The sequence below is a fragment of the Gossypium hirsutum genome, chromosome D12 (genome assembly GCF_007990345.1).
Source record: "Gossypium hirsutum isolate 1008001.06 chromosome D12, Gossypium_hirsutum_v2.1, whole genome shotgun sequence".
NCBI lineage: Eukaryota > Viridiplantae > Streptophyta > Magnoliopsida > Malvales > Malvaceae > Gossypium > Gossypium hirsutum.
Genome location: NC_053448.1, coordinates 8268489 through 8278348, shown reverse-complemented (window position 1 = coordinate 8278348; position 9860 = coordinate 8268489). Strand labels below are relative to the sequence as shown.

At 34.6% G+C, this 9860-nt stretch overlaps 1 protein-coding gene across 1 annotated transcript; it reads left to right on the top strand.

Annotated features, from left to right (window-relative positions):
• The first annotated feature begins 1030 nt into the window (after positions 1-1030).
• On the top strand, positions 1031-8677 carry LOC107945257 (threonine--tRNA ligase, mitochondrial 1). The gene is made up of 19 exons (XM_016879200.2): positions 1031-1690; positions 1799-1858; positions 2338-2427; positions 2733-2807; positions 2946-3074; positions 3173-3262; positions 4277-4365; positions 4450-4546; positions 4638-4724; positions 4892-4976; positions 5625-5719; positions 5974-6006; positions 6100-6186; positions 6599-6691; positions 6911-7003; positions 7097-7318; positions 7905-7976; positions 8113-8184; positions 8337-8677. The coding sequence occupies exons 1-19, from the start codon at positions 1211-1213 to the stop codon at positions 8430-8432; spliced, it is 2145 nt and encodes a 714-aa protein (XP_016734689.1). The 5' UTR covers positions 1031-1210; the 3' UTR covers positions 8433-8677.
• The last annotated feature ends 1183 nt before the right edge of the window (positions 8678-9860 follow it).

Below are 9860 nucleotides of genomic sequence, written 5' to 3'. Positions count from 1 at the left end.
TTCTAAGTATAAAAACATAAATTTAAAGGATTGGGAGCATAAAATTCACCATTTTAAATTGAATAATCATACAAAAATGGATTAAGAATGGTGCTAAAACATGTTACTTTTGGCATTTATCACTTAAGAGTTGGTTTTCTACTTGATTTTAGTGAGAGAAGTAAAATTGGGGGGGGGGAGATGAGATTTAGCCTTAATTTGAAGGAAGATAGATGGAAGAACAAAGAAGGAAATTTCCTAAATAAACGATCATCTCCAACCTTCTTTCTGTAACTTCAAGGAGAATACTATGACCCAACCTTTCCATGCCATGAATAAGTAGATAAGAGGATAATGAATCCCCTTGACTAATACCTCATGAAGGCTTGAATTCTTCCGTAAAAGAGCCATTCTATAAGACTTGCATTGAGAAACTAGAAGTATAATTAATAACGACCCTAATAAGCATGGGTGGCAACCCAACATCAACCACTGTGTTCTCTAGAAAATTTCACTGAACCTTATCATACACTTTCTCCAAATGAACCCTAATCTCAATCTAACCTATTTTTGTTCTACAAGATCACATGGAATGGATGACCTTCTGTACGATGAGCATATTGTTGTTAATGTTACAACTTAGTGTGAAATTGACTTGGTTGGGATCTATTAAATTTGGCATAAGGCCCTTGAATTTGTTTATAATAACCTTCATAACTAATTATAAAGCATCATACATAAATTAATAGGTAAAAAATGTGCGCCTTTGGATTGATCACTTATGGTAGAAGGACTATAGAGTCTTGTTGAAATTTGCATCAATCATTTTCTCCATCGAAAATCTATTAAAACCATACCACAAAGTAAAAAACTTACACTATCTCACTGAGATAGAAGGAATTGAGCATGCAACCCATCAAAACCCGAAGCCTTAAGGGTACCTATACATATTTCTTCATTTGATGCAATTTAATCCAAAAGGGATGAGGGAGTAGAACTAATATGTGCCTTGTCAAAGAAACCTTGCATAACCAAAACATTATTCACAAAGTCCACAAATTTTAATATATAACACATTGCCGATACGGTCAAACTTTAGTAAGGAAATCTACATTAACCGTTGTAACATTTATTCTAAACCTCTCAACAGTACGTTGCTTGGGAAGTTGTACCCTAAACCTCTACAAGAAGTGAAAAACAGCTCGAATAATAATCCCTTAAGTTGTATTCTATGTTATGCGCTCTCTCTTTTGCTCTCCGCCGTTACTATTCTTTTCATCCTGCTCTCTTTCTCCTCTCCAAGCCTTCCTTCTCCTCCCCTCTCGGCCTCTTTTCCGCCTTCACCATGGCTTCTTCTCATCCCAAAGACGAAGCCTATCTCAACCAAGTTATCGAGAAGCGCATCAAACTCTTCCAGTCCCTCCAGTCTCAACAGCAGTCTCATCTTCTGTCCCTCCCGCACGATCCACTCAAGGTCACTTTGCCTGATGGGTCAGTTAAGGAAGGGAAAAAATGGGTTTCGACCCCTATGGATATCGCCCAAGGAATTTCCAAGAGTTTGGCTGCCAATGCATTGATCTCATCGGTCAATGGGGTTTTGTGGGATATGAATAGACCTTTGGAAGGTGATTGTGAGCTTAAGATTTTCACTTTTGATAGCGATGAAGGTCGTGATACTTTTTGGCACTCTAGTGCTCACATTCTTGGTCAGGTAAATTGGGATTCCTTTTTATGTACTTTTTTTTTAAAATTCCATTGTTTGGTTGTTTTGTTTTATTTTTTTTTGGTAATTGATTAATTTGGGTTGGTGGTTATGCAGTCCCTTGAGAGCATATATGGTTGCAAACTTTGCATTGGGCCCTGTACCACAAGAGGGGAGGTAAGTTCGTTACCTGAGTTCTTGTTATGTCTAAACCTTCTTTGTACATAATCTTTGTATCTTGGAATAATATTATATCTATTGAATTTTCACCTTGTTAACTTTTCTTGGTACACACTTCTGGTAACTTCTGTTGTATAGGATATGTTAGTATATTTTATTAAATGAATTTCTTTCCCAATTAAGTTTTGGAGAATTGGCGAAAGTTTTAGCCAGATTTCATGTGGTTTCCAGGAGCGCTCAAGTTTTATATTGTAGGGATGAAGTTTTATGCATTGTAATTATCCAATATACTGCGCTGTGTAGCTTGTTGTTTCTATGCCAGTTTTATGTTTCACTTAAGCAAGACATTTAGAGATAATTATGTGGTTTAAATTATTTTTTGGTGTTTCGCTCTTCTCATCTTGATCCTTAAGTTGGTTTACCAAGGTCTTTAAAGTGGAATTTACCTCTTACTAGATGATAATGTGGTGTTACAGGGTTTCTATTATGATGCATTTTATGGTGACTTGGGCTTGAATGAGGATCACTTCAAGCAAATTGAATCAGGGGCTTTGAAAGCTGTTGCGGTATTGTAATCTTCCTAAGTGTCCAACTTCCAGCTTCTGAAGTTTTGATTGGTTTATTTATGATCACCTTCAGTGGCATTCATGTTTGTTTGGTGTTAAGTTAGTGCAATTTGTAACAATATTCTACTAGTCACTCATACCAGTGCCAAGGAAAAATTGGGTGTCTTAAAACCATATTATGAAATGTTGAACAGTGGTTAAATTTTAAATATTTTCTTATGGTCCTATTAAATGGGAATATGCTAGTTGTAAAGCTGTTATTCCATGGTACATTATTATTTTTCCATTTTTGCATCTTAATGCAGGAAAAGCAACCTTTTGAACGCATTGAAGTGACAAGGGAACAAGCCCTTGAGATGTTTTCTGAGAATAATTTTAAGGCAAGTTGAGTGGTGTTATTTTGAAATTTTCATATGAATTGGACTTATTCCTTTCTACCATATCAATTGAAACTATTCCTTTCTACCTCTATGTTTTTCCAGTGCACTAATTTCTTTAATGGCAACTTTTATAATCAGGTTGAGATCATCAACGATTTGCCTGCAGATAAAACTATCACAGTATACCGATGTGGTCCCTTGGTTGATTTGTGTCGTGGACCTCATATTCCCAATACTTCTTTTGCAAAGGCATTTGCATGCATGAAGGTAACACGATACATGATTAGATCTAAGCTATGTTTTGGAGATATTTCAATTCATGTTCACCACAATTTCCTGGTCTACTCATGAATTTCTATCTTCAGGCTTCTTCTGCATACTGGAGGGGAAACAAAGATCGTGAGAGTTTACAAAGAGTTTATGGTATATCTTTTCCTGATCAGAAACGTTTGAAGGTGAGATTAATTTTCTGGCATCAACTTTATTATTGTACCACATACGCTGTATATTTATTTGATTTGCTTTATTTGTGACCTCTGTTACCTGAAATTGCTCTCCGTCCTGCAATTTCGGAATTGGATTGCCTGATTCCAGCCATGGATCAGTGGAGTTCCAATTCAGTGGATCAGTGATCCATTTAGCGAACATAATTTAGAGCTTTTACCAGAAGTAGAGAACACTTCTATTAGGAGACCTGCAGATTATGTATTTATTTCAGTAGGGGTTTATTGGTGGATGTGAGGTGGACTGCTGAAATTGTCAGTTTATCTTGGCTCGTGAAGTAATTACCATTCAATGTTACTCCAGATATGCTTATATTTTATAGGTTTATAATTTTTTTCTAATAAATGGTAAAGTTGTTGATGTACAGCTGATTTACTTTGAAAGTAGTTAATTGCGAAATATACTTAACGTAGTTGCTAAGTTTGGGGACAAAAAATTATATTAACCCTTGACTTAATTTTTATTAATTAAACATAAATTGAGTTAAAAAAAAACAAATCGTACCAATCAGTTAAATTAATATATATACATGTTCTAAAGAAACGTTTTAGGTTCTAATAAATCATATTACACTCCTATTAACTGAAGAAGACTACCCCTATTGAAATACTGTCCAGATAAGTAGCTATTTACATTTCAGTTCTTATTCCTCTTGCCAGACCGATCCGCGTTCCAAGTAACACAATTTCTGATTGTTGAAGCAACACTACAAGATTATGATGCATAGAGAAATATATTCATCTCTCCTACTGTGATACAAAGAATATCAAAATCTGGTTTAATAGCAGAAATTACTTTAAGAAATCATTTCCTCATATTAGGTTCACATTTTACTTACCTAGACAAAAATTTGAGAGCTTTGGTAATTCTTTTACAATGAGAAAATTTTTTTTCACTTGTTTCTTAGTACATTAATTGCTCTTCAATCACTTCTTTATTCTCATTAGTGTAATGTTTTTCCACAGGAATATATCCGTCAGATAGAAGAAGCAAAGAAATACGATCATAGATTATTAGGTACAAAGCAGGAACTTTTCTTTTGCCACCCCCTCAGGTACAATATAACTTAATATGTTCTGGAGTAGTATGTTAAAGAATGTATGCAATATTAATAGTTGGTATATTTGGTAACTTTCAGCCCAGGAAGTTGGTTCTTTCTTCCTCATGGTACTCGAATTTACAACAAACTAATGGGATTTATACGAAATGAATATTGGAAAAGGGGTTATGAAGAGGTTACAAGTCTTCTCATTTGCTCTATTTTAGAGATTTAATTAAAACTCTGTTACTTGAATACTGAATCAAAAAAGTTGCATAATTTGACAGGTTAAGTCACCCAACATGTATAATATGAATCTTTGGGAAACATCTGGCCATGCTGCAAATTATAAGGAGAATATGTTTTTGTTTGAGGTGAGATTTTGTGCAACTATGGAAAAATTGAACTTGTCTGTTGTTTTAATTGTAGAGTGAATTTTGATGTGGACTTCCTAGAATTTAACAAACATTTGTTGAAAAGTGCATTTCTGCATTTAGTCTTCTATCGATGATCCTTTTTATGATGTTTCGCTCTGCCACAGATTGAAAAACAAGAGTTTGGACTGAAGCCTATGAATTGCCCAGGGCACTGTTTAATGTTTCAGCACAGGGTTCGTTCTTATAGAGGTCAGTTCATATGCATCTATGCTTTGCCTACTTTTTACATATGGCAAGAAAACCTTTGGTACTGCACATGAGAAGAAGCTCCCCTTTGCATTCTTTCTTTCTCTCTCTAAATTATATGTGATCAAGCAAAATCACCTGAAAGCGTGCATGCCAACCATAGACCGCATTGTAACTTCATTGCCCTGTGAGGAGAGCTTAAAAAAAGCATTCTTAGGCTATGCGCCTTTGTTTATTTCTTCATGTTGTTGCTCTGAACATGAGCATCCAATCTTGGTTTGTGCTTTAAAAAATTTTCCATGTACAAGCTTTAAAATGTTGGATAAACATTTCTTTGCTCCCTTTTGTTTCATACTTCATGGTAATGAGTTACCATTATATATTAGTGAATGAGTTTGTTCTAATTATAAAATCTTCTGAAACCATATTAGCTTGAATACATTTTCATGTATTCCATTCTGCATCTTTTTGCCCTTTGATTCTTTTTTTAGCCTCTAATGTAATTGCTATATGGCCCAGTCTTTACCAAGATATATAATTTTGTCAATGTAGTTTATTTATTTTTCTTCTGTAGCTTACAATGTGCTTATTTAAATTATGTTTTTCTGAAAGAGGTTCCTATCTGGCTTTGTTGTATTCTCATTCATGCAGAACTACCTCTTCGCATGGCTGATTTCGGGGTCTTGCATCGAAATGAGGCTAGTGGGGCACTGACTGGGTTAACTCGTGTCAGGAGGTTTCAGCAGGTACCCTGTTGTTAGATGTGAACTTCTGAGATTGAGCTCCTTGATAACCCTCTTTACCTTTCTATTGGATAAATATCAACTGTGAAATTTGGCGTACCATAATTTATCGCTGTGTGAAAATTTCCTTGGTAGCTTTTGGACTTAAGTTTAAAGAAGTCTCTGTTTATATGTTATACATTTTGGTTGCTTAGTTGTGCTAGTTAAAAATCTCTTTAGCTCTCCTTTCTGTGACATTACTCTTCATATTGTTCCAGGATGATGCTCACATTTTCTGCAGAGAATCCCAGGTGAGGTTGGCTTTAGCTTGTTACTCAATAGTTTTATGAAATATTTTAGCTCATTGCCTTTACACTGCACATTTCACTTTTTTCTTTTTTCAGGTAAAAGAAGAAGTTAAAGGTGTCCTGGAGTTCATTGATTATGCTTACACTGTGTTTGGGTTTACTTATGACCTAAAATTATCTACGGTATGATAAGCTCTATTTACTTAAATTGTTAGGGACTGGAATTTTATTTTCTGTGATAACATGGTGCATTCTGTTACTGATCTCTAAGTATAATGGAGTTTAGGATGTTAATGAGATTGTTTTCTGTTTATATCTTGAGATACTAAACTTACAAAACCACTAATGTTTCCTGAAATTTTAATTTTCCATTTTTATTACTATCATTAGGAATGATTCCTTTTTATTGTTTGTTTGTTTGTAAAGTGGTTTTGTAATAGAGACCTAATATATCTACCCGTTTCATGATTATATTCATGTTATAATACTAGATGGACTTGAAGAGTTATGAATCTTGATTTGTGTTTGTACTCATGCTTGGATTTTATTCTAGAATGACCATTTTTATTTTGTGTTACAAATGTTTGAACTGTAGAGGCCAGAGAAATACCTTGGAGATTTGGAAACATGGAACAGAGCTGAAGCTGCTCTTACAGAGGCTTTGAACCAGTCTGGGAAGCCATGGCAGGTAGGTTTTCTAGTTAACATCTTTCACTCTACATTTCAGGTTCTTCAGAACAATGATTGTTTAAGGATTGCCTGTGGGTGACAAATAAGAAAAATTTGCTTCAGTTTACAACCACTGTTAAAGCTTTTAGCCTGCTTATTGGGGACTATTCTATGTTGACATCCATTCTATGGTCTTCTTTCTAGATGCTTATATATTACAAGGGTCATTTTGGTACAGATAAATGAAGGAGATGGGGCATTTTATGGTCCGAAGATCGATATTAGTGTATCTGATGCATTGAACAGGAAATTTCAGTGCGCAACATTGCAGGTTTGTGATGTTCAATTGTTATTTCTCCTTTTTCTTTGCTCCTTGTGTATTATGATAGTTATCACTTATTAGCTGATGCCCTCTTTATTGCAGCTTGACTTCCAACTTCCTGAGCGCTTCAAGTTGGAGTACTCGGCAGAGGATGAAGCCAAGAGGGAGAAACCTGTTATGATACATAGAGCTATCCTGGGGTCTGTTGAGCGAATGTTTGCTATATTGTTGGAGCACTATAAGGGCAAATGGCCTTTCTGGCTTAGTCCCCGTCAAGCAATTGTTTGCCCTGTGTCAGAAAAGTCTCAGCAATATGCAATGCAGGTAGCCTACTCTAGCAGTATGCTTGTTAGCTTGTTTTTTAACCTAAATTATGTCCTTTTCATTGCTGATGTTATGGATTTTACGTTGCATCTCCATATGATAATTCTAATGATATCTGGAAGAACCAGAATTTTATTTCTTGTGTGGCTGCATGCTACTTGTACATGACAATGTAAATCTAAACCTGCATAATAAATCCTTTATCTACCTCACTCCACAATTTGAAATCATGACTTTACAATTGTCTCTTGCATTGATGTGTTGTTGTTTCCCATGAAATATGCATATATATAATCTCCTGCGCTAGTTTTTTTCTTTTTGTTTCTTATTTTTTGATATTTGACTTCATTTATTTCGAGACTTGAGGCCTTAATTACCTCATGTTTTGAAGTGTTTAGATGAACTTACCAAAATAGATGGTTTTACATTGCTTGAGGTAGTTTTCGGAGAACATAGTTCTAGATCATAGATGTGGGCAGAAGCTACTGAGTTAATTATTAGTCGTACTTCCCTCCATTTGAAGCACAAAATGGAAGTCATTTGAAACTCTAATTTGCCAGTGTTCTCGCATATTTCATTTTTATAGGTCCGGGATTGGATTCATGAAGCTGGTTATTATGTAGATGTTGACATGACAGATCGAAAGATTCAGAAAAAGGTGATCTCTTCTTCTGCATACAGTTGTGGACTTAGAATGAGACCACCATGTCATTGATCACCATATAACATTGTTGTTAATACTTTTTCGTCTTTTAATCTTTAAATGGGTTGCTCTGTTGTTTACATTCATGCAGATTCGAGAAGCTCAGTTGGCACAGTACAACTTTATATTAGTTGTTGGTGAAGAGGAAATGAACACTAAGAAGGTTTGCGAATCCTAAGATTCTGTACCTTTTTTGGGCATTGCTGGAATTTATATTTCATTAAATATGTTTTATCTATTCCTTTGTTCAATTTATCAAATGTAAGTAGAAGAGGCATGGTACGGTGTGGGTTGAGAATAGTAATGTTTTTACAGGTGAGTGTGCGGGTGAGGGATAGTGGAGATTTCAGTGGAATGAGCATAGAAGATCTACTCAATCACTTCCAGGCAGAAACTGAGGTTTTTCATTAGGATGATGCGACTCTATCAACTTAACATGTGGAACATCAATGGTGGGATTGGCTTCTTCCCTTGTATTATTTACATCTCTGCTGCCTCTTGATTGGCTTTTTGGACTTGTAAGCATTTTGTTTGGAGAAATTACACATACATCCTGTTTTACTTTAAACCATCGTCTTCCCTTCATCTTTTTATTGTTTAAATAACATTGTTGTTTAACATTTCTTCTGCCCTCATAATTCTAAATTTCATATCAATCCATGGTACTAATCACACACTTGTACAACAAGCCTTTATTGATTGTGTAGGATTGAGTTGGATTATATTAAAACATTTTGAAATTTTTTTTTATAATTTGGGTTGACTTGATTGAAATTGCAAATCATATATATTATTATATTAGTTAGAAGGTACATAAATATTTTCTCCATGACATGGCTATTTTTTATATTAAATTAGCCAGTCTATTTTACTATTATAATATTGATCCACTTTAAATTCAATATATGATGTTTAGAAAAATAGAACATTACATGAGGACTTTACATACAATGGGTCATATAGTGATAAAATTACATTTTGGTACTTTTATGATTTACCTCTCCCTTAGAGCTATTAAAAAAAATTCAATTAATCACAAAATATTTAATTTGTGAAATATTAGTTATAAATTTCTTTATTATATTTTGTAAAAAATTATAAGATAATTTAATATATTTTAATTAATATATACAATTGACTTGGGCATAGGAAAAAACCTAATATTCAATAATAGGTTAGTAGAATTTGCATGAGAGATAAAAAATAGTGAGAAGAGTATCTCATTCAGTGTGATTTGCATATAATAAAGTCACTCAAGCAAGTGAATGAGCTTCCTTATTTGTACACCTACCTGAGAATTGTTGAAATCACGTCTTCATCATTATACAATAATAAACCAACATACCGAGTTCCAAAACATCAGTCTAAGGATGTAATAAAGCCATTAAGCAGTCCTATTCTAGAATCACATTATCCATATGAATTGACTTTAGCCACAAAAGGGCAAATGCTTCTGCTAAACAAGGGCTAAGAAAGCCTTGTCAAATCTGGATAAACATTTCACCTCAAGGCCACGATGGTCTCAGATAATAATCGCAAAAATGACAGCACTTACATGCTCTAATCGAGATGCATCAACATCACATTTTAGAGAGCTGGTGGGAGGAGGTAGCCATTGATCAACAACTTGACAGTTAATATTCTTGGTCATACCGGAATAACCCCTTGCATCCTACTCGCACCAGCAACGGTTGATCTAAATCTGCCTTACACCATACATCCTGTGCTTTGGGACACATCAGAAGCACATGATCTAAATCCTTAGTGCCATTACATCTCGAATATGAAGGGATCCACGTAACTCCCTTATCCATCAAGCCAACTTTGGTTGGAACAAAA

Coding starts and splice junctions, on each gene's coding strand:
- LOC107945257 (XM_016879200.2), top strand. CDS start 1,211: ATGTTATGCGCTCTCTCTTTTGCTCTCCGCCGTTACTATTCTTTTCAT. Junction 2,808..2,945: donor TTTCTGAGAATAATTTTAAG/GCAAGTTGAGTG, acceptor TTTTATAATCAG/GTTGAGATCATCAACGATTT. Junction 5,720..5,973: donor GTGTCAGGAGGTTTCAGCAG/GTACCCTGTTGT, acceptor ATATTGTTCCAG/GATGATGCTCACATTTTCTG.